This window comes from Kwoniella dendrophila, chromosome 1 (assembly GCF_036810415.1).
Source record: "Kwoniella dendrophila CBS 6074 chromosome 1, complete sequence".
NCBI classification, from domain to species: domain Eukaryota; kingdom Fungi; phylum Basidiomycota; class Tremellomycetes; order Tremellales; family Cryptococcaceae; genus Kwoniella; species Kwoniella dendrophila.
Window position 1 is genome coordinate 2,966,864 of NC_089476.1, and position 26,804 is coordinate 2,993,667.

The 26,804-nt window shown below is 37.8% G+C and overlaps 14 protein-coding genes across 14 annotated transcripts; 9 read left to right on the forward strand and 5 right to left on the reverse strand.

The window, feature by feature from the left end:
• Window positions 1–73: 73 nt before the first annotated feature.
• Window positions 74–2,231, forward strand: L201_001059 (uncharacterized protein; the record flags this gene model as incomplete). Its single annotated transcript, XM_066216852.1, has 6 exons — window positions 74–187; window positions 257–443; window positions 582–1,074; window positions 1,182–1,622; window positions 1,747–1,954; window positions 2,058–2,231. 6 exons carry the CDS (start codon window positions 74–76, stop codon window positions 2,229–2,231), a joined length of 1,617 nt encoding a protein of 538 aa, XP_066072949.1.
• Window positions 2,232–2,599: 368 nt separating this feature from the next.
• Window positions 2,600–5,548, reverse strand: L201_001060 (uncharacterized protein; the record flags this gene model as incomplete). The annotated part of the gene is made up of 2 exons (XM_066216853.1): window positions 2,600–4,352; window positions 4,434–5,548. The coding sequence occupies 2 exons, from the start codon at window positions 5,546–5,548 to the stop codon at window positions 2,600–2,602; spliced, it is 2,868 nt and encodes a 955-aa protein (XP_066072950.1).
• Window positions 5,549–6,005: 457 nt separating this feature from the next.
• On the reverse strand, window positions 6,006–7,397 carry L201_001061 (uncharacterized protein; the record flags this gene model as incomplete). Its single annotated transcript, XM_066216854.1, has 2 exons — window positions 6,006–6,706; window positions 7,157–7,397. The coding sequence occupies 2 exons, from the start codon at window positions 7,395–7,397 to the stop codon at window positions 6,006–6,008; spliced, it is 942 nt and encodes a 313-aa protein (XP_066072951.1).
• A 1,438-nt stretch (window positions 7,398–8,835) lies between these two features.
• Window positions 8,836–9,446, reverse strand: L201_001062 (signal peptidase I; the record flags this gene model as incomplete). The annotated part of the gene is made up of 2 exons (XM_066216855.1): window positions 8,836–8,886; window positions 8,970–9,446. 2 exons carry the CDS (start codon window positions 9,444–9,446, stop codon window positions 8,836–8,838), a joined length of 528 nt encoding a protein of 175 aa, XP_066072952.1.
• A 489-nt stretch (window positions 9,447–9,935) lies between these two features.
• L201_001063 (uncharacterized protein) lies at window positions 9,936–10,990 on the forward strand (the record flags this gene model as incomplete). Its single annotated transcript, XM_066216856.1, has 3 exons — window positions 9,936–10,507; window positions 10,574–10,774; window positions 10,852–10,990. 3 exons carry the CDS (start codon window positions 9,936–9,938, stop codon window positions 10,988–10,990), a joined length of 912 nt encoding a protein of 303 aa, XP_066072953.1.
• A 731-nt stretch (window positions 10,991–11,721) lies between these two features.
• On the forward strand, window positions 11,722–12,300 carry L201_001064 (uncharacterized protein; the record flags this gene model as incomplete). The annotated part of the gene is made up of 1 exon (XM_066216857.1): window positions 11,722–12,300. One exon carries the CDS (start codon window positions 11,722–11,724, stop codon window positions 12,298–12,300), a length of 579 nt encoding a protein of 192 aa, XP_066072954.1.
• An 89-nt stretch (window positions 12,301–12,389) lies between these two features.
• Window positions 12,390–12,779, forward strand: L201_001065 (uncharacterized protein; the record flags this gene model as incomplete). The annotated part of the gene is made up of 2 exons (XM_066216858.1): window positions 12,390–12,562; window positions 12,650–12,779. The coding sequence occupies 2 exons, from the start codon at window positions 12,390–12,392 to the stop codon at window positions 12,777–12,779; spliced, it is 303 nt and encodes a 100-aa protein (XP_066072955.1).
• Window positions 12,780–12,979: 200 nt separating this feature from the next.
• Window positions 12,980–14,742, reverse strand: L201_001066 (uncharacterized protein; the record flags this gene model as incomplete). Its single annotated transcript, XM_066216859.1, has 4 exons — window positions 12,980–13,487; window positions 13,654–13,832; window positions 13,921–14,212; window positions 14,321–14,742. The coding sequence occupies 4 exons, from the start codon at window positions 14,740–14,742 to the stop codon at window positions 12,980–12,982; spliced, it is 1,401 nt and encodes a 466-aa protein (XP_066072956.1).
• A 506-nt stretch (window positions 14,743–15,248) lies between these two features.
• On the reverse strand, window positions 15,249–16,928 carry L201_001067 (uncharacterized protein; the record flags this gene model as incomplete). Its single annotated transcript, XM_066216860.1, has 2 exons — window positions 15,249–15,354; window positions 15,418–16,928. The coding sequence occupies 2 exons, from the start codon at window positions 16,926–16,928 to the stop codon at window positions 15,249–15,251; spliced, it is 1,617 nt and encodes a 538-aa protein (XP_066072957.1).
• Window positions 16,929–18,306: 1,378 nt separating this feature from the next.
• L201_001068 (uncharacterized protein) lies at window positions 18,307–19,096 on the forward strand (the record flags this gene model as incomplete). The annotated part of the gene is made up of 3 exons (XM_066216861.1): window positions 18,307–18,435; window positions 18,560–18,715; window positions 18,830–19,096. 3 exons carry the CDS (start codon window positions 18,307–18,309, stop codon window positions 19,094–19,096), a joined length of 552 nt encoding a protein of 183 aa, XP_066072958.1.
• A 420-nt stretch (window positions 19,097–19,516) lies between these two features.
• Window positions 19,517–20,352, forward strand: L201_001069 (uncharacterized protein; the record flags this gene model as incomplete). The annotated part of the gene is made up of 3 exons (XM_066216862.1): window positions 19,517–19,723; window positions 19,811–19,957; window positions 20,050–20,352. The coding sequence occupies 3 exons, from the start codon at window positions 19,517–19,519 to the stop codon at window positions 20,350–20,352; spliced, it is 657 nt and encodes a 218-aa protein (XP_066072959.1).
• A 567-nt stretch (window positions 20,353–20,919) lies between these two features.
• L201_001070 (uncharacterized protein) lies at window positions 20,920–21,781 on the forward strand (the record flags this gene model as incomplete). Its single annotated transcript, XM_066216863.1, has 3 exons — window positions 20,920–21,117; window positions 21,253–21,399; window positions 21,494–21,781. 3 exons carry the CDS (start codon window positions 20,920–20,922, stop codon window positions 21,779–21,781), a joined length of 633 nt encoding a protein of 210 aa, XP_066072960.1.
• A 594-nt stretch (window positions 21,782–22,375) lies between these two features.
• On the forward strand, window positions 22,376–23,215 carry L201_001071 (uncharacterized protein; the record flags this gene model as incomplete). The annotated part of the gene is made up of 3 exons (XM_066216864.1): window positions 22,376–22,579; window positions 22,659–22,808; window positions 22,913–23,215. The coding sequence occupies 3 exons, from the start codon at window positions 22,376–22,378 to the stop codon at window positions 23,213–23,215; spliced, it is 657 nt and encodes a 218-aa protein (XP_066072961.1).
• A 985-nt stretch (window positions 23,216–24,200) lies between these two features.
• On the forward strand, window positions 24,201–26,201 carry L201_001072 (uncharacterized protein; the record flags this gene model as incomplete). The annotated part of the gene is made up of 7 exons (XM_066216865.1): window positions 24,201–24,415; window positions 24,521–24,782; window positions 24,861–25,080; window positions 25,157–25,299; window positions 25,378–25,492; window positions 25,566–25,752; window positions 25,838–26,201. The coding sequence occupies 7 exons, from the start codon at window positions 24,201–24,203 to the stop codon at window positions 26,199–26,201; spliced, it is 1,506 nt and encodes a 501-aa protein (XP_066072962.1).
• Window positions 26,202–26,804: the final 603 nt, after the last annotated feature.

A 26,804-nucleotide genomic window follows, 5' to 3' on the forward strand; every position in this document is an offset into this window, starting at 1 on the left:
CCATATAATTTAATCATTGCAGCAAAGGGAACAGGAACGACATCAGCTTTCACCTTAACCTATTGCCCTTACAATGAAAGCTCCTAAACGAACACCATGGTCATCAAGATCAGAATTAGAAGAATTATATGAAATGTTATTTTCACCTAATGCTGATACCTCTTCTAGACGTAGAGGATTATCAAGGGTGAGTTGTTTCGTGTGATTGACAGAATTTAAAAAGTATTTCAATATGCTAAAAAACATTTCATAATAGATGAGTATATATATATCTTCACCTTCATGTCCAACTTTTATACATTTATTACATTCTTTAGTTTCAGTAGAATTACTACCTTATCCAGATAAAAGAAGTAGTATAGAAGAAATTCAAAGATCAAGAATGATGATTGGTATGGCTATTGTTAGATTCATAAATGGTTTAGTTGATCCTTTACAAAATGGTGAGTTTGTATAATTAAAAAACAAAAATCATATAAAATCGTTTTATATTCGGTATTACCGAGTCTCAATGGATCAACATTGAATTTGGATGATAGCTAATCTTTTCGTTTTTATGTCTGACATTCTATTCTATTTAGGTCCATACGCAAAACCAATTTCTCACTTAGCAGCATCATTATCAATACCACCTTCATTAATATCATTAAGACATCGAGCTACACATGAAGATTTACCACCTTTAAAATTATTACATCAATCATTATTGTCTTGTATATCATATTTACATTATTATTCTTTTTTACCTTTATTAGCTAATACTTCTTCTTCTTCATCTGAATATTTTAATAATGATCAACAAGGAATGATATATGATCAACAACAAAATCATCAAATGAAATTGAAAATATTGAATGAAAAGAAAATTGAAGGATTAATTAAAAAATGGAAAAAAGTAATAAAATTAAGATTAAGAGAAAAAGAAGTTAGAGAAGAAGATGAATCTGCAATTGAAATTAGAAAAATTAAAAAAGATCTATTAACATCATTTTTATTACAACCTTCTTCCAACAACTTGGATTTAATAGTTAATGTTTTATGTCAAAAAGGTATTTTAGTACCAATTGCTTTACAGTAAGTCAGCAAGATATATCAATATGGAATTATATACTTAATAGCTAAATGATTAATCATTCTTTCTACATTACATTAAATTACCTTACCTTACTGTGTTTGTATAGAAAACGTACAATATTATCTTCAGATTCACCCACAAAACCATCTTTGAAAATCTGGTTACCTTTACTTGAATATTTACAAGAAAATTCCAATGGAGAATTAATAGATCAATTGACAAATAAGATCTTAGATATACTTTTAAATCCAAATTCTCTTCAGCAGCAACAAAATACTTATCCAATCAATGATAATCATGGTAGTATTAATGGAGTCATTATAGACGAAGAGAAAAAAAAGGAAGATGAGATTAGTTATAGATGGAATTTGGCTGTTTGGTTAATATGGTTTTGGAATAATAATAATAATAGTTCTCATCAAAAACAAGGAGAATCATCATCTTCATCATTATTATCATCTTCATCGTTGAAAATATCAGAACAAGACAAGAATGAATTGATGAAAAGAATTTTAGCTGCAATGTTAGAATTACATGATGATTTTGTGTAAGTAACCTGCTATCTTCTGTAGTAATAATTTTTCAAAGGAAGAAAGCATTCAATGTGTTTTTTTTTTTTTGAGCTAACAAAATTAAATACTGATATACATTTTATATTATATCATACATAGTATACGTCGTTTATTCAATTCATTACAAAAAAATTATTTACCCGACTTGAAAGGATTAGATAATCTTTTACCTGAAATTCAACAAGAAGAAGAAAAATATCAAGATGGATTAAAAGGTTTAGAAATTGAAATGGATATTGAAATCCCTATTATAAATCATAATGATAATTTAGATAAAATGCAAAGTAGATTACAAGAATTTGAACTGGTTAGTTTTAGTTTCTTCCTCTATCATCAATATTAGTCAAAATTCCCCATTTACTGTAGAGTAAAACTGATAATTTTGATGATATTCCAAAAAATCCAATCAGATACTGCAAAATCACAAATCAACGATATTGTCAAAATCGCAAAAGGCTGTACTCGAACCACCTAATTCAGATTTGGTCAATGATGATTCCGTATCTGTACCAATACAAGGTTGGCGTAAGTTGACTTGTCAAGAATGGACACCATGTCCGATAGGTCGTATAGGAACTATATAAGATATAGATATATACACACACTGCGAAAAGGGGTACACCGTGACGATTTACGATATGGGGTATCACTATGCATTTTGTAATTGAAGTACTTGATCTCGAATCAAAATAATGCAAAGAAACTTCTATAATGCTGTTTATGCGGTATATGAAATACAAAATAATACACAATGTTTTACAATATAAGCTACAAAAGGACTATCTGATTTAGTCTAATCTCTATGATTCTATATGTATATGATTATTGGTGAGATGATGGTGGATAGATATTTGACATATAGTATAAGGAAATGGTATATCTACGATAATACTTATATGGATGGACTCTTATTGCTGTTCGATTATTCTATGTTTTGAAGTTGATGATTCGTTCATGATTCGTTATCACAGGTCATTAGATTTTCAACTTCCATCTCACTAGCTGCATAACCTTCTTCTTCCTCTTTTTCCACTCCATGAATGGCGTTACCGACCTTCATCTCTTCATTATTGTTGTTTTTAAGTACACTTGCAGATTGGGTCCAACCCTCTGTTTTACACTTATCACAATTCATCCAAATCCTCTCCGCATCATCATTATTACCATTATCCCGATCATCAATTTTGGTTGATCTACCTAAAGATTTTTGGGACAGCTCTAAGCATTTTCTATGCCATTTGTGCGGACAAATTGTTGCAGTGTAGACTTTGTGTGGTTTCGGTGTACCTTCTACTTTTGTTTCTGTTTCTGTTTCTGTTTCTGTTTCTGTTTTCAATTTTGTTTTTAAAATTGTGTTATGGTCTGATAAAGCTGTTTGTACATGTGAATGATCCAGGGAGAACATCTCTCTACCATGTCGATATTCTTCCTCAGATAATGGCTCCTTCAATTTACCTTTACCTTTTCTATCGGTGATACCAACCTTGTCTGTATCTTCATTTTCTTTGGTAGATGGTGCATATACACATTCAGGTGCATCGCATCTCCAACCTAAAATTCTCTCCTTCTCTTCTGCCCATGATTCAAGTGATTGAGGTACGAATGGTGCAGTGGTGGGGGTGGAGGAAGGTTCACTGGCAGGCTGAGGCTGGGATATTGATGGCTGGTCTGTATTGACAGAAGGAGCTGTTCCATTGTCCGTTGAGACTTGATCGGGGAGGAGTGTAGGAGAGTTCTGCTCGGGATTGAATATTCGTGAAGTCATGTTAGGGAAGAGGAATGGTGGTAATGGTAAATTACCTAAACCCAAGCCCAAGCTTGAAGCGCCAGGTGGTCCGCCCAGAGGGGGCAAGGAGTCTGGTCCCGGAGCAGGTGATCGAGAAGGTGATGATGTTCGAATGATGGTGATATGCGGTCTTCGCTCAGGTCGAGGTCGATCATCCGTATTGATAGCGGGTGATTCTGTACTGCTGCCTTCTTGTTGTGGTGTATTACTTGGAGTATCGGTATGGGGTGGAGCTGAAACAGTTGTAGCGAATTGATCTGATTGGGAAGCTGAAGAGCTAGTAGGAACATTCGAACTGACTGGAAGAGGCACCTCTACTGAAGGACCTGGACTAGCTCTACTGGCCATGGGTAGAGGTGACGAGAAGAAGGTAGGAACATCGAATATTGAGCCAGGAGTCGACGGGGCAGGAGGGACTGGTTCGGTGGTATTGGAAGCTTCAGTTGCCTCATTTGCTGTTGCACTTGCAACTGTAGGTTCTACTCGATCTGAATTTGCAGAATCGGTAGGATTTGCTGGAGTTGCAGAACCATTACCTTGTTGTGTTGGATTTGATCGAGGTGGTAAACCAGGTAAGTTGAATCCGGCAGGAGGAGAACCAGAAAATATGAAAGTGATAGTTGGTCCGTTATCTTCTTCCGGATTACCGTTTCCAGAAATGCCGACAGAAGGAAACATAGCACCACCAGGTTGAAATAATCTACGTAACCCCTCACTACCTGCAAGCGGACCATGTTGATTGTCACTTTCCTGTTGGGAAGTATCGTTATTTGTAGTTGAGCTATTAGGTGGACGAGCATATGGATGAGGTGATCTTCGACCTCCTCCAGATCCAGTTTGAGCAGGTCGTAAATTGCTGGTATTCGTGGAAGGAGAATTGAGGGTTTGTAAAGGATCTAAATCAAGTCTACAACTTGGGCTGATCGGATAGAAATTTATCTTGATCAGTAAATGCCTGATGCGGATTAAGAACTGATAAAATAGGAACGGGATTACTCACCATGTATGTTTAGTTGTAAACCAAGGATGTAAACACGTTTCATGGAAGAGATGATTACAGGGTAAAGCTTTCACACCAGTATTGTTTGTCTTGCTCTTCTCTTCTATCTTCTGTTGGTTCTCCTTTTCTTTTTTTTCTTCTTCTGTAGACTCGAATCTATTATTATCTAACTTGATTCTTTTGTCCTTATGCTTATCCTCGTTATTTTGCTGTTGCTCTTCTTCCTCATTCTTCTTCATTTCTCCGGTTTCTTCTTTATCTTTCGCTTCATCCAAATGTTCATCTCCGACATCTTCTGAATCCAAATCAAAACCTTCCAAGCATATACCACATTTCCAACCTTTTTCTTCTTCAATTACATCATCATGTTCTTGAGCGGCTATTATCTTATCTACTCTCATTAATAAACTTCTTCCTACATCAGGTAATGATCTCAATAGTTCCGTAGCTTTTTCTGGATTTGGTTGAGGTTCAGTTCTAATTGGCATAAAGAAATTGAAAAATGGTGGAAATATCCATGGTGGTGGTGCTCTTTGGGGCGCCTGTTGTGGCTGCTGTTGTGTACCACCCTCGTTATTCGTTGTTGTTGTTGAGGTATTCGGTGAGTTTCCATCACCGTTTGCTAGAGGTCTATGGGTACTTGGTGGACCGAAATTGACATCGCTATTGGGATTGATTGTAAATGACCAAAAAGTGGTGACAGGTGGTCCGCCAGGAGCCCCAGCAGCACGGATTGTGGATTGAGATGCAGGACTTGTAGAACCTTCTACCGTGGGCGGTTCAGAGGTATTCGGAGGCAAGGAGGTAGGAATAGGAAGCGGGTTGGGGGAATCCGAAGGGGGAGTGTTGGTTGCAGACGAGGGATTCAACGAGTTGAAGATCGATGAGATTACGCTAGGAGCAAGAGCTGGCAGAGGTCTAGATGCCGAAGGCCCTGTTACATTTATCGGGAATGGTAATGTGAATGGTGGCGAATCGCTTCGGGAAGAGGATGACGGCTGCCCAAATGTACGCTGTGAAGGTGCTTCATCATTCTGTGAAGTTTCTGCGTTACTGTTATTGGTGGTATCGTTATTATTTGCGTTATTATTTCTATCGTTTGATGGCGATGACATTGCCTAATATACGTTTCAAAATGAGGAGTAATTCGTATCGTGTGATAGGGGTTAACCAGCCCTGGATTTGATGGTTACTAAGCTTGGAGCTTTATCCTTTTTGAGTATATTAAAATCCGAGGGAATAGTATAGAACGACCTGTAACTTGTGATAACTCGATATTACTATATTGTCATCTACGCAAATCAAATTACAGAATACAATAATAATGGGCAGAAGGTAGATAAATCATGCGAGTGGTTTGAGTTGTAAATGAAAGGAAGGAAAGCACTCGATTACGCTGAATAATATAACATAATACTACGTAGATTAGATTGAAGTTGATTACGTAATACTTCCAAACACCACCATATTGACTGTGCATTTTGCATATTTAATCATTATAAATTCTGTTGAAATCAATCAATATATATATATAATATACAGCCTATCCCATCTCATGAATCTATCATGAAGTTATTGATTATTCTGTTTGAGCTCGTCTTCTAACCTTTGAATTTCTCTTTGCCAATAAATCACACCATCAACAGCTTTTCTCCTTTTTTCTCTTTTTATTATTTCTTCACTATTATTTAATTGGTTTTGACCTAAAATTACATTTGGTACTTCTACAATACGATTTTGTTGTTTATCATCAGATGTTATTGTATTAGTAGAGGGAGAGGTATATTGATTAAAACCCGTGAATGAAATTGCTTTTCTTGCTCTTTGTTGTAATTTCGTCTTTTTATCTTTAGGAGTATGAGTATTCTGATTTGGGTTCAAATGTTGATCTTGGCTTATTGCTTGCTGACCACTCACATTATTGCTAATACTGATATCTTTCTCACTCTCTGCTTCAGATAATCTTCTAATTTCGTCTTTAGCATTTTCCAAACATGCTTTTGCGTAGCCTAAAGTACCTGGAACTAAACCTAATATACGTTCTGCTTTATGTGCTAATGTGAAAACAACATTTTCTCCTTCTATTTCTTGTTCGAGATTCGGTGGAGATGTAGATCTTGATCTTATAGTGTTTAGCTGTTGTGGTAAGTGTCCATTCATGGTATATGTGGAAAATATCTGGGAAAACGGGCCGCTAGTCTGTTGTTGTTGTTGAAATGGATGTTGTAAAGGTGTTACTGGTCTTGAAGATGTGGGATTTGATGAACGGGAGTCTACGAATTTTTTTTACAAAATGTTAGCACAATTATGAATACAAAAGATCTATTAGGGAATAGGTCTGAAGTCAAATATATAGAAAGAAGAGAATGAGTAAGGGGAATGTAGACAGTATTACGATCACGAATGTAGTGGTTCGCTTGATCGCGATAAAAACGTTTTGAGGTGATCGAGAAAGGGGAGGTGTAATCAGGTCTAAGCGTATGTAGCGACCATCAAGGGATATCCTGAAGGGGTCTTCACATCGACATTTTATGTGAGATAACGTTTCAAAGGAAGGTGAGTTGAAACATCATGGTAAGGTTATTCGGTTTCAAGGAATTTTAGGGATAGAAAAGGCAAGCCCCAATACATGGTTGAAGAAGGATGACTTTGACTATCATATCTGACTTGATTGACATTCAACGGTAAAGGAAAGGACAAAAAAGATTAACACTAATACTCACCTGACAGTTCATCCATTTCCTCATCACTACCTAAATACTCTCTCCTTCCACTTCTATTACCATTTTCGTTCGATCTTCGTCCTGTGAATGATGCTCGTTCATATTCGTGGGAGAATTTTGGTGACTTCCCTCGACTAGGAGTATTAGGTTGAAATATGACTGTATCTGTGAATGGTGATTGACTCGAATATGAATATTCTAATCTACGAGACGATAACGATCCTACGGTAGTTTCGTACATCCTGATTGATTTACTTGTTTGAATAAGGTGTGGTATTGGCTGATAGCTGTTTGAAGGATTGTTTGAATAATTCTTCAGTAAAAAATGAATTGGTGGAAAATAGGTTTGTTATAAGTTTGGAGCTTGAGAAAAGTATATTTATAGTCGACTAAGGTTTCAATATATATATGTATATATCTTTAAATGAGATTCTTCCTTCCCCTTGAGCTTGATGTATGATCCGTTCAAATGTAGAAAGATCCTTAGTCAGGCGACCAGAACGTGAACGTATTTGTTTGTGTGTAAACGCACAGATTTATTAGGTATAAAGGGGTAATGGTAAAAGGAGGTTGTTTATGACTTTGATTTTCAGTAATTATATAGTTCACTCAAAGAGTCTCTAAACACACACTGAAGGAACAAAAGGATGTTGTTCGTTGATTTTCCTCTTGCTGAAAGGAAGGAATTGTGAATCCAAATCAGTTGATCTCCCAGATCGGGCTTCGGCGTCCACACAGCGTTGATCGATGGGAATACTGATTGGTAAAAACAGGTGTGTATACTATTGATGCCCAATCAATATAGTGGTAATGTGAAGTTGGATTGTTGGTCGATTAATCGTTATAAACAGACAATACAACTACTGGGATATGTTAACAACCTGTTCTCCTTCTTTTGATTTGACATCACTTCTTATATACTTAGGATCGTCCCCCTAGAATGTCAACGCAATGGGGATTCTGTCATACTTGTCAACAGCGGCAATCCATTCTTCGAGTGAGCTTTGTTTGTTAGCCAACCACAAGGCACTAATTCATTAACCACTTTGGCGTCCTGATCATCAGTTCACATTTTCTCCAATTTTGAAACTAACAATGAAACTAAAAATGACGGGATTGGCTTGTGTATAACACTAGATCTAAAAGTAAAAATAGCTTGTTTCATGTTCTGTGTTTACATTACTTTTTCATCTATGCATGGGAATCGCAGTACAAGGTGAAAGCTGTGTGGTTGAACTTATTATGCATACGAGCGTAAGCGAATAACAACCGACCAGGGTGAAGGAAATAATATCATATCATACATCAAATGTCCTTTGTTTCATCGTATTGTTTGTTGACGCTTTGTTCGTTTTTCCAACTGCTACCGATGTCTCCGATAGGGTTTGACCCCTTTTTATCCCATAATGTTTACTGTTCTTCTTGACCTTGTTCCTGAATACATATTCTTTGAACCGATGTACAAGGATCTCAATGAGGAGGAAGAGGGTGAAGCAAGGAGGGATGTGTATAATCGTGCATGGTATATTAATTACATCATATTGTTGTTAATATTTTGCTTTGTGCTGTAACAAACGGAACTTCGGCAAAGTTAACCGCTGACTGCGATTCTCTTGAGGTTGGACATACCTGGTTTTCTACCGCACTCTAAATTATGATTCTATGTGTACTCTATAAGTCTAATCTATTTCCTTGACATTATTCTCTATCCATGTGGGATTTGGCCATATCTATGTATGAGTAAGAAAAAGTCAGAATTAGCGATGACCTTTCTCAAATAAATAAAGCCAGCGGATAAGATAGACAAACATACTCTAGCTAAGACTTTACCTTTAACCATAGCTACAGGTACAGGACCATATTTTCTTGAATCTGTTGAATTACTTAAATTATCACCTACTAACCAAACGTGACCTTTTGGAATTTTTATATATTGACCTTCACCATTTCTTCTTGGTTTAGTTAAATTTTCAGGTAAAATATGTTTATCTTTATCACTTTCAGAAAATTCTAAATCAACATCTTGTGGAATATCAACCATAAATCCTATACCAGAATTATCAATCCATTTTCTTTGTCCACCTCTTCTAGGTTCAATTTCAATTAAATCACCTTCAATACCTAAAATTCTTTTACATACTGTTTGTTTTGAATCCATTGGTGATGTCGCTACAACTACATCACCCCTTTTAGGTCTATTATTATGTTTGTGACTTTCATTAAAAGGTGACCAATATGGTAAAGGTGAAACTAAAACACAATCTCCATGTTGTGATAAGGTTGGTAACATTGAAAACCCCGTACATATTCTCAATTCAACAAGCGTAGTAGAAATCAGATGTAAGGTGGCCAGGATCTGTATTGTCCTGATAGTCGTGGGCAACAAAGGCGGCGGCCGATATCGACCAAAGATATGCTGAACGCGTGAGAATGGGCCAGTCATCTATTGAGCTTATAATGAGTGCTATCGTTCTGTACGATCTGGGAGATGAGATGGAGCATGCTGGATGTTGATGCAATTATCATGAATGTAGAGCATTGTAACAAACAGGACACCGGGTACTAATAAGGGCAGTAGTCAGCCGTTTTATCATATATATATCGTCCCTTACGTAAGGCTTAGTAGACCAGGTTCCGCACCATAATGAGGATTTATATGCCAACAATGACATGTATACGTTGAACTCAGGTGAAACATGCATCAATGCGTTTATTCATCTCTTAGCCTTGTTATTCTTTCGACACAGGACTACAACAGGACATACCTCGAATAGGCAAGATGACTCCCTTACTTCCACCAGAAGACATGTATCAACTCACAAGTACTCCCGTAAAACCTGAATGGCTTCTCAAGGCAACACAGGTCAAGGTTGAATGTGGCGATGATTTTGAACCCATTTTTAACCATACAATGTTGATCAAAACACCCTTGATGCAATTCCCGCTCACAAATCATTCTACACCTGATATCGAAGTGACGATCAAACTTGGTAAACCTAGAGGTAGTGGATATCTATGGGATGTATATGAAGCCATTGTCTATAATCCTGACACAGGCGACAGCTTAGAAGTCGTGGTTAAATACACTCTACCTTTTACGTTCGAAGGACTTAAATATCATGACGATTGGCTTTGCGACGATCAAACATTGGAAGGAATTGCTATTGATGCGATAGAAACGGAACATAGAATGTACACAAAGGATTTGCTAGAACTTCAAGGTAAAGATATCCCAATCCACTACGGTACATTTGCGGACCAGAGGAAAAAAGCCTTTTGTATGATCCTTGAGGATGTCGGAGATCCAATAGGTAACTTGCCTGCTATGTGGAATATAGATGAAGCTGATAAGTAAGTACAGGGGATCTCTTGTCTACAGTATTTCATGCCAAAACTTCTGCTAACCTGTTCATTCAGAATAAGGATTAAAGAGATATTCGAGTCAATCCATAAATTAAACATCTTGCACTGGACAGTCGAGAGAGATAATGTTTGTAAAAGAGAAAAAGATGGTGCAATTAGAGTGATCGATTTCCATCGTGCAGCACGAACCGACAGTGCGTTAGATCTTGCATGGGAGCAACATGAAGCTGAAATTAATGTGGGATTGGCCACATGGTGCGTGAATACAACCGATCTTTGATCTCGTTCGCATAAGATATATTATTCCCACTGACGGACTTAAAACTTTTCAGGATCATGTATGCTGACTTTGTGGAGGACTTCCACGAGGCCGCTGCGAAGATAAAGAACAATGCAGAACAAGACAATGCCTCTGTCGAACCTGATCAATCCAACAAAAGGAAAAGAAAGCACAGCGATGCTAAACTCTAGGTCAGTCACACAGTCAGTAGCTATCGGTTTAACGCGGGCGATAGACTAACAAATGTAGCTTAACAGACTTTGCGTTATAACCATCTCTCGCCTCCTTTCACACTACCTCCTGATATCACCGCTGCAATTTCTAGCATTGTTTATGACAAAACACATCCACAAATCTTTTCATAAAACAGGTACAAGGCAACCTTACGCTGGTGGATAATGACCAACCCACAACACGTTGCGGTAGTAATCCAGGTTACACACCAACCAATCCACCATCTATCACTCCTTTTCAATCCATACTGCGCCTCACGTATTTCCACATCGTTTTTTCAGAATGACAATCTTCTTTCTTGTTTGTTGTATATACCTCTTTTCATTCTCATGTAGCCCTTCATTTCCACAATTCGTGTGATTATTCATGTATGTTTCGGTTCTCTTTCCAGATCATAGAGAAACTCGCTATGTTCCATCATATGACTGGATTTGTTATACAAGTTCTGAGTTATAGATGTAATAGGCATCGCAAAACGGAGTGAGGAGGATTGATTCATTCATTCCACGTATTATGTAAAAATCCCATCAGTGACGTAAGCTACGTAAGCTAGATGGACGTAAGCTCCCGAGCTCAACTTGTCGCATCACCGCACAATATTATTCAACAATTCCTACCTACATCTATCTCTTTCTCTTGTTCTTTTGCCTTGTTCAGTTCTAGCATAACATGTAGCAGAATAGACAAAATGACTAACATTCCTCTGCCAATACAGAAGAAGCTTGAAAGTTCCTTGTCAATGCCCAAGTGGGTCAGTAACGCAACGCAAATCAAAGTTGAGACGACCAAAGCTTTCCAACAACTTCCTGATCATACAATAATAATCAAAACACCATTCGAACGTTTTCCAGTGGATGAGACCAAATCTGCACCTATTTCCGAAGTCATAGTCAAGCTTGGCAGACCAAAAGGTAATGGATACCTATGGGACGTATATGAAGCTACCATCCAGGATCCCAATACAGGTAACAGCTTAAATAATGTTGTGGCCAAATATACTCTACCTTTCACATTTGGTGGTCTCGAATATTATGACGACTGGCCTAGCGAAGATCAATCTAAGCAAGGCATCGCCTTTGAAGCTATAACAAGGGAGCATGAGATGTATACAGAACATCTTGTAGATCTTCAAGGTACAGATATTCCAATTCATTATGGTACTTTTAAGAATTCTAAAAGAAAGGCATTCTGTATGATTCTTGAAGATGTCGGAAAACCAATAGGTAAAATACCTGCGTTGTGGACCTTAACAGAACCTGAAAAGTGAATGCTCTGCCAGTTGTTCGTCGCGCCAGAGATGTCTGCGTCTGACTTGTCTCCCAAACTAGGTTAAGAATCAAAGAAATATACAAAAGAATGCATAAATTTGACGTGTTGCATTGGGGAATACACAGAGATCACGTTTGTCAAAGAGAGAACGATGGTGAAATTAGATTAATTGATTTTCATCGCTCAGATAAAACTGATAAAACTGTGCGACTTGCATGGGAGCAACATGAGGCTGAAAATTATTTAGGATTAGCCAAACGGTGAGTGCGTATTTATATAACGGTCCACCTCCAATATCTCTGTTTACCGGAGATGCCCTAGCTGACATTGATATGATAATGATTTAGGATGCAATACGCTAGTTTTATCGCAAAGTTCAAAGAGGAAGCTGCTAAGAAGAAGATGGAAGAAGGAGCTGTTATCGTTGAGAAAAGCAATGATATACCCAATAACAAGAGAAAGCGAGACAATGCTTAATTCTAGTCAGTCTCATATTCAGTTGACGGGAAAGGAGTATAGACGATTGACATCGAACACAGGTCAACAAACTCGTGTAACGCACTACTCCTTTTGCCCTTTCGCAATCTATCTATCGACACCGATGCTGTATTCTATTCAGCAGAATCCTAGTCCGAAGAAATACATCATCAATTTTACAAGATAGGTGAAGGCCAATCTTACGCAGGCGGATAATGGCCAACCCATAGAATGGTTGCTACAGTACTCCATATCGCACACCATCCAATCCACCATTTAATGATTCCCTTCAATTCATGTGGTTGTGATACGTTTCTTTGTTGCGCATACTTCCTTTCATCTTCATATTGTCCTTCGTTTCCATTCTTCCCCTGTAAATTTGTATTTGCAATCCCGTTGCGGTTCTCTTTCCGATCCAAAGACAAACTCGCTATATTCCACCATATCACTGGATCCGTTATACAAGTTCTCAGCAGTATTTGAGTATGTGAAGCAAACAGTAACAAGCTCAACATCAACATGTGATGTATATATAATATTAAAAGGTCGGATTTGGTGGACAAACCTTGAGACGAAAATCGTGTTTTTGACCCAAAGGTGGACTTGAGATATTTGCATGTACCTGAAATAGATACTAGGAATATTGGTAGGGGTAAGATGAAATTTGGTATATTTGATATTGACCAATAATTGAATAAACCGTTGTTCCTATTTAGTATTATAATATGATTAGTAGTTAGCTAATTTGTCTCCTCAGATTCCGATTGATCAGTAGACTTATGTCGATTGCAGAGCATTGAAAATTAACATGACTATTTATACAAATTTAAGAATAAGAAGTGGATCGAGGGAATAGCGAGACTGTGACACTTACCAGTATTCTTTTTGTACGAAGCCATAAACAAAAGGTAATTTCTGATCACACCATGGTCTTTTTTCTGAGTCGTTGGGATTACTGCAGAATGATTGATAGGCATACCATTGAAATATCAAAAATGGCGATATGGTCAAGATACACGGTATGATAGCTTTCCATGATCTAGTGAATAACCGCTGTTCATTACAGAAAAAAAAATCCTCAATCGTTAGCCACTATTATCCCATGTACACCTTATAATCGAAGTAAATTGGTTCAACTTACTCTAGAAACAGCCTTACCACTCAGGCTTTCGGTTGGAAGATCACCTAAAATTATACTACCACCTAACATTAGGACATTGAATATTCCGGTAGCTCTTGTAGCGGTTGCAACAGCGAACGTTAAACCTGATAGCAAGTAATGCTTTTTCACTATTAGGAAGTATATTCCAGAAAAAGTGGTAAAAGCATATAGAGGTTCTGTATATGGTAATGATGGTACTGGAGTTGGCGGTATCATATACAAGATTGTGGTTAACAAAGCGAATTTTGTACTGTATAAATGAAATGTCAAGCTATAAGATGCATCATGAGAATCAATATTGGTAATCTTTTCTTGTCTGCAAGGGGAGCATTTCCCCTGTTTATGCTGAAGATATGTTCAAAGTCAAAAAAAAACTTACTTGTAAAGACTAACACAACTACCAACCCAAACAAACGAGTTAAATATCATACCACTAAAGACTATATCTTGAACATTCAATTCTCTACCTTTCAACCAAGATAAACAACCTCCTAGGATTCTTAGTATTCCCAGTAGTAAAGGTTGAAAAGCTAACTGTTGCTCCCATTGATATCCATCTTTAGCTATTGATAAGAAATGTATCGAGTCCCATCTTAGTCCAGGTATAATCGAATTTGTACCTCTACCTGTATTTATGGTGTCATCAAGGAATAAAGTATGCGATGAATCGAATGGTGGGATTAATCTTGATAAAATGTGTAAAATCGTAATGTGTATTAATCGTATTGCAACTGCTGAAACGGCAATGAACGCTATCGGCGAGCGCGTTAATGATCTGTCCTTCCGTCGAGCGGATGTCATCGCATTGTAAGGCTTTTATTGTATTACCAATTGCATAAAGAGAAAGACAATCGAAAATACAAATCATCGTTGTTGTAATCCAGGCAGGTTGGAATCCGCAAAGTCGGTCAACCTCCACTTTAACTCCAAACCTCAAACAAGAGAACAGCATAGGCTTCCGTCTATGCTGTTCACTGAGTAACGCTATATTGATGATGCGTTCATTGCGTCTCTATCGAATCGTATACTGTGATTTGCAAGGCTCAGCTGCTGTCAACCTCTAGTTATCTGTCAAAATTGCATGTTTTGCATTCGATATGAATATGATTAGATGTGAAAAGAAACGATATTTTGGTAAATTACAAAATGTATATACAAGTTTTGGTGGAAACGAGATCTAGCAGATTACATCTACTATTTCTCTTTTAAATTCATTAAAGGTTATCTTACATTGATCATCAAGAAGGGACAACTACAACTCCGTAAACATGTTTTAAACTTATAGTTGTAAAGGGGAGTAGTCGATGTCAACGAAGGGAGTTTGAAGTGAAGTCTTCTAATAACCTTTTAACGAATTTGGCTTCTGGCTTAGATTGATTACCGGTTGTCCAGTGAACAGGTGATCGGTCAAAGCTAAATGCGAAAGACAATTATCAGCTGAAGATCTCAATAAAATTTACATTTGATACAACTCACCCATTGAAAGTACTTGCTGCACATAAAGTGTAAGCACCCATTTCTCCCCATCCAACCCAGTCTCCAACATCCATTCCTTTAGGCATGTCGACCAATTGTCTGACACAATCAATTGAATCACATGTTGGTCCCCATACTGAAGCCTTTTCAGTATCTTTGTAACCCATTTGAACAGGTAAATCTACATCAACAGCTACATTGGGTAAAGGGGGGAATGGTGGTACAGTCGAAGTGAGATCACCTCCAATAGTAAGAGGATGAGGGTGAACAATTTGGTGATCAAACATGATACAGTTGAATGAACCGTATACACCGTCATTGATGTAGTACATAACATCGGCAGCACCTTCTTTCTTTTCCTCTTCTTCTTCTTCGGCTAAAGCGGGAGCATTCTCGCAAACAGCGGGTTGCTGAGCTCGTCGAGAAGCGATGATAGATGTGGCAAGTGTAAAAGCACTTGAAACCATGAATCTTCCAGGTTCAGCAATAATTCTAACACCACTATCCTCGGGGAAGTAGAGGCCAAAGCTGTCACTGAGAACTTGAGTCATTTCTGGGAAAGTTTCCCTTTCGAAACCACCACCAATATCGAGTAGATCGAAGTTGTATCCAGCTGATTTGCCCATATCGAATACTTTTCTAGCTCTCCATACAGCATCTGCGAATTGCATTGGATCCTTACATCCTGAACCTACATGGAAGGATACACCAATGACATCAAGATCTAATTGCTTGGCTAATGAAAGTAATCCAGGACAAGTTGATAATGGTGCACCGAATTTGAGACCTAATCTACATAAAGATTTACTATCATCTGTTAAGATTCTGAGAACTAATTTTGCTGTTGGATAAAGTCTTTTAATTTTGTATAACTCGTCGGCATTATCGAAAGTCATCTTTTCTACACCTTTTTGAGCAGCTGCTTTGATGAAAGAAGCAGGTTTACATGGGTTTGCAAAGATGATTCTATCAGGTGAAGGTGCATTGGGTAATGATAATACAGCATTGATTTCAGAAGCTGAAGCACAATCGAATGAAGTACCTAATAATGACAATAAGTGTAAAACTTGAGGTGAAGGATTACATTTTGTAGCGTAGAAGATCTCAACTCTTTCTCCGATTGGTGATTGCTTCCATTCCAAGTAAGATTGATAGACTGCTGATAGATCACATGCGAAGAATGCAGATTCATCATCATCTTGACCTTGCTGGATTCTTTCTGAAATCAATTCTTGGATTAATTCGTGTACTGATTTATCATGAATTTGAGCATTCAATGCTGGATGTTCTTCATCATAACCTGAACAGACTGATGGTGCTGTAGTTAAAGGTGGGGTAGGTAAAGCTTTGATAGCTGAGTAAGGCAATTTGGCGGAGGGATCAAGAACCTTTACTAAATCATTTACTGTAGCTCTAGATTGAATTGCTTGTTGTTCTGCCCAAGTATGTTGTTCTTGAGAGATAGCAACTTCATTTGGTGTCATATAACCTTTGATTGTAGTAGCTGCCATTGTATTGGATCTTGTTGTGATGAACTGTTTAGCTGAGAAGGTGGCGAAGGAAGTGAGGCTGTTTTTTTCGGTGGGAATTGGCGGATGATCTTGTGGTCGTCCGTCGTCCCAAAGGGATTGTTTGCCACCTAAATGAGCAGATATACATTAGCAAGCCATACTAAATTTGTCATCATTCACTATCCCATTTCCCTCTATGACCAGTCTATATCCTTCTTCATCGTGCGACCTATTTGATAGATGATGATGTTTTTCACTTACAGTCAGGGTGCAGCGTGTCGGGGTCACACGTGCTACGCGAGAGAGGGTTGGGTACGACGGCTATGTAATAAAAGCGTTATAGAAACGCTTGTTAAAACAAATACCAAAGTGATACCTTTTTTTGTCGATTGAGAGAAGAAGAAAAAAAGAGAAAGGGATAACGATGAGATGTATTATGATGATGAATGTTTTGGTGAAAATGCTCAATGAAAGATTCCCATACAAGCGCGGACAAACGAGGATCACCTGGAACGTATGGTGAGGGCGCAATACGGGTAATGAGTGCTAAATGTGATTGTAATGGCTCATTAGAAAAGGGGTAATTGAAGAGTGAATGAGATTTGTAATGGCAGCTAAAGGATGATTAGTAGTGAAAATGTGCGTCATTTCTAATCCAATCCCCCTTTTACCCCTAAATAATCGGCGTATTCCTTATTTATCGGAAATTCACGCATCATGCATGTGGCACCATTAGACCAAGTTGACTTTTCATCAAGAACGTTCATTGCTCCGACTGATCTAGACCAAAAAGATAAGCGAGAAATATAGCGGCCTGTTATCTATATTAGATATACTATCCTTTGTCTCAAAGTCTTCAAATGCACTTTTCGAAATCACCCAGTCCAACGAAAGTTCGCTACATAAATTGAAGAGCAATCGTAGAGATCAAGAGATCAAGCAATATCTGGAAATCAAGATGGATGACTCAATATTACTGATAACCATGATCTTAACAAAGAAGCTGACGCGATATACCTCACATAAGAGTATTTGATGGCGGTCTGTGCGCTATATCTTGATTTCGTCATCATTCAAGTATAGTTATCAAACCTAAGAAAAGGTCACCTAACATCTAGCCTACCTCAATTTGTATAAGAAATCGCACTCGGTCGACTTTTAGAGTACTTTTCACGATTCAGCAGCTCCAACATCATCCTGCTGGACACCTTCTTCTATCAAAATGAGGCTGATCATTCTATATATTCCCACTTTAATACTCCATTTTCTGATCATTTTTGTTCAGGTTATTGCATCACATCAAAGCCAGTCTCATTACGATACCTTTGGCCTCAAACGACAGGAAATTACCTCATCATACATCAAAGAAACCGATGACATGGAGATCAACCTTCCAGAACCAACAGACATCCAATTTATAAGTTGTATATCTTTCGCTGGATTCCAAGAATTGCTGCAAAAACATGGAGTACAAGGGATAGAATTGCCTTCGAGGGATGGGTGTAGAGTAAGTTCGAAAACTCGCTATTACTTAATACCATACTGCCCGGATACGATCAGGATCTTTATTGAGGCAAGCCATCTGTATTCCCCACGAGCCTCGCAATTCTTACAAATGTATTCTGTCACAGTTACTCTGTCAGGTGGATCAACCTTTTGGTCTCGTATATTTCAGTCAACACGCAAGATCATGTTATTGTGCACCTAAAGTACAAGTTCCCAAAATTGATTGGGTAGTGCAAGGATCTGACGATGAAGGTAATTGTGGTGGATGGGATGATGTTTCAGTAAGTCGGCTTGTCGTCTTAGCATCAACTATCCACAGTTACGAAGTTTCTGTGTCTATAGGACAGACCAAACAATATAATGAAAGATAGCTGATATAACGTTTCTTATTCAAGGTTGATTACCTTAACCTCCCGTGGATCTATCAAGGATGTTACGCCTCAATGTACGACGAGCCATACTATTCAGAAGTACTCGCTGATCCAATCAGCTGCGTGAATGGATGTAGATCATCAGATGAGAGTTTAGCTATGATACCTAAAAAAAAAGGTGATGGATGGTTATGCGCTTGTTTTGATCATCCTGCAGAAGGTGTGATAGGTAGAAAATGTGGTTTAGGTGTTTGGCAAGGTTATTATAGGAGGATGAGATGGGTAAAATAGTTATCAAATACATCATCAATGGGAAAGAAAAGTGAATATCATTCTTAGGCTCATGTTGTATATTTTTGTAAGTCCATTGACTGATCGTCTATGTATGTATATTGGTCACATGTCACAATTCCTGTTTATTCGTCACAAGCTATGAAGGACGATCGAAGGGAGGATCCTACTGATGGATCTTTGGTATTAGTCAGTTGATCCTTCGATTTATGTTCTCATCAGTCAGGTCAGCTCCACTCTGCTACTTCCTCAACATACAGTATCCGCCGCACCTTTTCAGTGCCAAGCATGACAGCAACAACGCATGATTATCGACTATTCCAATACACAGAAAGCACTTCCTCTAGATAAAAACATCTTGACCTGAAATCTAAGCACAATCTTGTATAACACGCTGCCTAACCATAACAAGCGACTAAGATGCAATTATCAATAATTCTTATCCTTGTCGTTTTATCAATATGGACCATAGGAGTTGCATCCCAATTTTCGGACCCTGATATTCACTTTCGTCCAAAGAGATTAGTATGGGTAAAGAATCAGTGGTTTCAACATTTATTAGCAGATAATGCTCAACAAAACATCTCACAATTATTGATTAGAAACATTAGTGAGGCTAAATGTGATGTAAGTCAACTCAGATCTTATACCCCATATACTTCAATATACGGTATTTTGCCACCTCATTAATGTTTCAATAATACTGTTCCACAGAGATCATGTTGGGAATCTGAATATCAGTACTCGTATCTGAGAAATTCGACTCAAGAATGCCTTTGTTCAAATGAATATCCAAGTCCTGCCGATGTAAATGAACAACAACGATTTCCTCCTTATGATGATGTTGGTAGTGTCGCTAAAGTAGGTACGAGATCCACATTTTCTGCATGCGATGACAATACAGTTGCCATTTAAATCATTGATGTGGGCTGACAATACTTCATCATACATAGTTTACATCTCTCAATGCAGAAATGTTTGAAATATATCATCCATGTTATCGTAACCTCATTACTGTAAATCCGATTAGTCATGCTGATAGACAAACAGTAGAAGGTTGTTTAAGTTTCTGTGGTGAACCGACTTTAGACAGACCGTCAATATATACTGCAGTGATCCCATCACAACATTTGGATGCAGGAGGTTATCAGGATGTCTATAGCTGTTGGTGTTACGATACTAGACCTTCTGGTGAAACAAACGAATGCGGTTACTGGCTTTATCATTTATTTGGTAAATTCTTTATGCCTGATTAATTGACCGAGTTTCACTGTGCTAGGTAAATCCACCTTAATTCCTCGTTAAAGTGTGTGTATGCAGTTACTGTATCCTATAGATTGTCAAGGTTGTTTCACATATGCATTAAATGATGTTTTCTCTTGAGTGATATTCGTCATTTTGTGTGAATAGAATCTTATCTGAGGTGCACCTGATACTGAAAGCGTACACATGCTTGATGATATAGGATTGCGTGTGCCATTCATGTACAGATGATGGAGAAGTTCATTCGTAGTGATTGTCATTTGTCGATCCATACTGTATAGCAATCATTCGGTGAGCATCGGAACAGAAGCTGCGAGGCTCCAAAGAGAAAATGTTGGCGATCTTTCTAGCGATATCGATTTTCCTTTTCCAACCAAAAAAATACACAGTTCTTTTTCCATCAGTCAGCTGGCTGGGCTGTATAGCTTAGAGCAACAAGTAGATACTCGTAACTTTCGTACAGTGATATATATACAGATAGAAGCTGAAACACAAGAGTTCCCTTCTAATGATATATTTTCGATGATTCACTTTTGAATGTCCCACAACGTCAGCACATCATGCTCAGAATCCTTACTTTGATACTTATAACCTGTTTAGGTTTGACACTGGCTCAATATTCGGGAAGTAACCTTCATTATCGTCCGAGAAGATTAATGTGGACGAAGGACGAATGGTTTCAACAACTCTTAGATGATAATACTCAACATCATAATCCTGCACTATTCATCGATAATACTATTCAAACCTTCTGTGATGTAAGTTTAGTTGTAGAAAATATCTTGAGAACCATTCAAACGCTAGTTTTACTTGGTGTACTGTAATTCAGTCTCTGAACAAAGCTAAGCTTACTTTGCTCTCTTGATTGTTTGTTTCTTTCAACATCAATACAGAGATCCTGCTGGGAAGCAGAATATACCTACTCATATTATCGATACAGAACTGGAGAATGTTTATGCTCATTCCAGGACGTTACGGCCGATATTGTGATGGATCAGAGACAATATCCTGATGCATATCCTGTCGAAAATTACGCCAAGGTTAGTTGAATCCGTTTCATACTTTACCCGACATGTGATATCCACTCGATTAGACTGTAAACTAATCGCCCATCTTTTCTGTTTTTCACTATAGCTTACACTACTCAATGCAAATTTTCAAGCATTTTACCCGTGTCTTCAACAAATCGCCTTATTCAATGAGACATACACGACACCAGTAGAAGAATGTATTAATTCTTGTGGTGTACCAGCTACTCAGAGACGATCTATCTTCTCTGTTGTCAGACCCACTCTGACTGTTACTGAAGATCCACCCGGAATATATGAATGTTATTGCACAGATAGGCAACCTGCAGCTACTGAAAATGACTGCGGATTATGGATGAACCACGTATTCGTTAAATATTACCAAGTTGACTAAAGCGACGAAAAGTCATTTTTGGGTGGTATTTTCATCGAGGAGAGTATATTTGTGTACAGTATAGCATATATCTGGTGGTTGTAAGTGAATTCATAGCTACGTGCATACATACTGTATTCATGAATTATTAGAATGTGAAGCGGCTTCAAGGGCGAAGTGGCGATAATGGAAAGGAGAATTCCATAACATTGCGAAATAAGAATTATCACTTTTCCTACCGCTTTTATGCATGAACTACCTGTACAATCAGGTCACGATTGGGCATGTGATGTTATGGAACCCTTTTCTACTGAAAAATGATGATCAAATGGATTCGAAAAGCGAAATGCGTTTGCGCATTACAGAACACACTGTATAGCTGATTTCGCTGATCTTGCCTTTGTTATGAGCAACATCATGCGCTAATTCGTGCTTATGAATCCAATCATGTGCCAATCAATAACTGATCAAGTGTATATTGACATTCGCATGCACTTTTTGTGTCAAAGCTTCGATGATGTTTGCTGTTGGTCTGCTCAAATATCTCCAATTATCTCTTCCTCTTACTTTATATTTCTGCACTGTCGACCATCAGAATCGCATTCCTCTGCTACAATGATGATTCTTATAATTTTAGCTTTTACCACCTTGACCACGCTCACATCTATTTCTGCTCAATATGTTGGAAGTGATCTTCATTTTATGCCAGCAAGACTCGTTTACGCCAAACAGGCATGGTTTCAAGCTTTGTTAGATGACAATGCTCAACATAGATTACCCGCTTTATACCTTCAAGCCACTGAACAATATACATGTGATGTAAGTGAGAGTGAACTTCCAACAATCCTTTGTGAGGTTGAGGAGAGCAGAATTAGCTAACGATTTATGCACCATTCAGAGAGCATGCTGGGATTCGGAATATGTTTATTCTTATTATCAAGCTACAACAGGAAGATGTCTTTGCACAATTAATGAGTATACTTTTGCTCATAATGTTGTAGGTGGACCAGAAGAACCTATTGATGATAAATTTGAGACTGCTGTAACGGTAAGTGAACGATACTAAGTTTTCCTTTCCTTTCCTGCTTAAGCAACAGAAACAATCCATTTTTGCCTTGGACATTACGCTTGCTTACATGTAGTCGATGATAGTTCTCACTTCTCAATGCCGATTTCTTCGCTATGGACTGTTATGAAGCGACAACTGGAACTTCATACCATGATTCCCCCGGAACGACAATAGAAGATTGTATTGCATCATGTGGTGAACCTCAATCATGGAGACCAGAAATATGCATAATGGCTACTCCTACTTTACTTCCAGATGATTTCGGGACATTCACATACGAATTCCAATGTCAATGTTTCGATCATACTTCCACTTCAAATTTGGTTCAATGTAGATATGGAGCTCTTCATCAATATGTTCGGTATAATCATCCTTCCAACGTTTAGTGCTCCCAGGTATCATGGATATTACTGTAAAGGTCGCTAGCCATACGGACTATCTTGTAATGCCCCATCGCTTATAATGTGTATCCGTTCGCTCTGTATGCCTGTTATCATATGTCATGTTACGCGCACGAGTGAATCATCCGCTGACCCTTCATGAAATCAAGCAACCTGCTGCGAACAGAGTATTACCTACAATTGCCGAGTTTTACCATGTCAATCATTTCTGTGGCGTTTTATGATTATTTATTGAACCTTATCAGCTGTGGGTTGAAGGGGTTTATAATCCCGTTTTATTCGTGTAAGGCACAAGGATCCGACTACTACTAGAACTGTAGTTATAGGATAAATCTCTTATCTCCCATCCCCTGAGCGCCTCCGTTGGCCAATTTAACATCATTGATCATGGGCAAAAAAGCATACCGCGATAAGAGGAATGCCCCGGTTCTTTTCCTCTGTTTGTTCATTTACATATAATTGCCAAGACCTACTCTTATATATCATGAAGCGTCGCCTAAACAGCAAATAACCTTTATCAGGTGATCCAGATTTTATGCTTTTAGCAGAAACATAATTCGTTCATTCAAATTGCAAAGTTGTTATTCGGACTTCGGTATATTTGCTCACGAAGGAAGCGAATCCCCATCTCTTACTTTGGTTTCTTTTGTATAGCTTTATTCGATCATCGCTTGAGTATGATAACGTTACCGCCAAGTCTTATCTTTACCCAAGAAACCGTAGCAAGCGACGGAAAATGCATTCATTTCACACGATAAGAAGTAGGTAATCTGGAGAACGGTCTTCTTTGTCGGTACAACACCTTATCAATATGTTATTTACATACCGATATTCCCACTATGCCCGGGTTTTAGCTTGAGCATATGAGGGATACACAGATATAAATATACCCTATCAAACTAGTGATCTAAACTTATTCCCCTTTTCCTGATTCATCAATTATCATTATCCACTAATCATTATTAGCGAGATGGCACCTTTAGCGTATAAAGAAGCTACTAGTATAAAGGATGACGAGAAGCTCGAAGCTTCTAAAGTTGATGTTGAAGATGTAGAAGAAGATCAATTACCTACCACACAAGCAGACTTTATTGAAGATCCAACAATTGATCAAACTTATCTGAATGCTTCTAAATCCACTAAATTTTTCAGAGGTACCCTCTTTCAAATGATTATGTTCGGAGCGTAAGTCACATATCGTTTTCAAGTGATTTGTAGTGTATTGAAAAATGTAAAATTCCGAACAAATGTTAACAAACATCATCCATTCTGCTTAAATCACTTGAATAGATTATCATTTGTTGGACCTGCAATGTCAGATGCAATTACAAATTTAGGTGGAGGTGGATTATCTACACCTTATCTAGCTAATTTAGCTACATCTTTACAATATGCAATGTCATGTGCAATGACTTTATTTGGTGGTCCAATAATCAACAAAATTGGTATCAAATGGTCTTGTATTATAGCTGCTATCGCTTTCCCACTTGCTGGTTCAGGTTATTATGTTAGTGCTAAATTCAAGGTTGATTGGTTTCTTCTTTTTAGTAGAGTAAGTCTTTTATTCTCCATACAAATCAAAGAACTTATACTTATGGTTATACGATGTTTGGTTTTTTTTTTCCAAAAGGTTGTTGGAGGTATCACATCTGGTTTCTTATATGTAGGGGAAACAACTGCAATGTTATCCTATCCTCATGTACATGAAAGAGGTAAATATTTAGGTATTTGGTCAGCTATGAGAAACTCTGGTTCAGTTATCGGAGGAGCTATCAATTTCTCAAACAATTCGAAAGCTTCTTCAGCGGGAGGTATTGCTTGGTCAACCTATTTGATTTTTATTGCTTTTGGTAAGTGAACAACAATCGAGATCCTTCTCCCCGCGTACTGAGTTGGAGGACTAACGAAACATTTATGTCTATACAGAGTGCACTGGTATTTTCTGGGCTGTATTACTCTCTAAAACTAAGAAAGTTAGAAGAAGTGATGGGTCTAGAGTACCTTATTCGAAAGATATCACATGGAAAGGTGAATTCCTAGCTCTTTGGAAACACGCTCAAAATAAGAGAGTGAGTTGTGCCATTTCACCAAGTCATAAAATGTTTTACATATACAGATAGCTAACTCCAGTTATGCATTCATTGCAGACTTGGCTTGTCTTCATGCCTGCTTTCTATTCCTTCTTCTATGGTGGTGTATATGGAACATATCTTTCACTTCACTTCTCTGTACGGGCCAGAGCATTGTCATCTTTGATTATCCGTAAGTGACGAAGCCAACTTTGGTTCAAAATGCACATTCCGAAGAAGATCAACAATTGACATATCATTATTAGCTACTGCCGTCATTCCTATGGTAATGGCATATGGTTCTATGCTCGATAATAAACGTTGGAGTCAAAAGAAACGTGGATGGATCGCATTTGCTATGTGGGCTATACCGCAAGCAGCCTGTTTGATTTGGACAGGTATTGAATATGGTAAATTTGCTACAGAAGGTAAAGTAGCTTATGATTATAGAATGTAAGTGTGTGACACGTATACTTTGTACGAAGATCTACATCCACAATCGATCAATAACTAATAATTTTGCATGTTGTTATCGTAGACATGGAAAACGATGGGCCGAAGCATATTTACCATATTTCATAATTTTCACCACTGGATATTGGACACAACTATCAATTTATTGGATTTTAGGTACATTTTCAACTGATGTTAAATCATCTTCAAGAACAGGTGGTTTATTTAGAGCATTTGAAACTTTAGGTCAAGCTATTTCATATGGTATAAATGCAAATACAGGAAATAAGAAAATTCCTTTATATGTTTTATGTGCTGTATTTGCTTTAACTTTACCTTGTATGACTTTTTTAATTAGATTGATTCCTGAAAAACCAGCAGAAAATGATGATGTGGTTGATGGTCAAGTTGTTATAGCTAAAGAGCAAATGGAACAAGCTACTTCATAGAAAAATTGGAAAAATGGAAGATGGTTGTATGGTTTTCATAAATTAGATGGAGATCAAGTGGGTGAGGGGAATCCCCTATACTATTGATCACGCTGTGCCAAGGCGGAATATCAAGCGATGTGGATAATGCACGGATCTAAATTAGATCGGTTTGTTAGTGGAAAGTAAAGGAAGTTTTGTATATCATGGGTAAATCAGTTTGTATGGTTCGATTACGGAAAATAATCTTGTAGAGTTTAATCTGAATGTAACGATTGTCTGAAAATCGCTCTAAACTTCATAATGAAGAGGGTCGTCTGCAGATCACTCACGACATGAGGCTTCGCTGGCTTCTCGTGCTGGTGCATACTGAAGTGAGTTCTACTCGATAGAGCGTGAGAAGCCTTTCAATGAACTGCTAGAATTTGATATGCATACTTTGATTTATTGACATTTTCTATTGTTTGATCCGCTTGATATATAGTATTAACTGACACTCAATAATGCCTGCCTACATCTCTTCTCTCCTAGTCATTTTCACTTTATTTTCACCCTTCTTCATTACAGTATTTGCAGAACCCAAGTTAACGGACAACTCTCCAGAGAATTCCGGGCAAAATCACA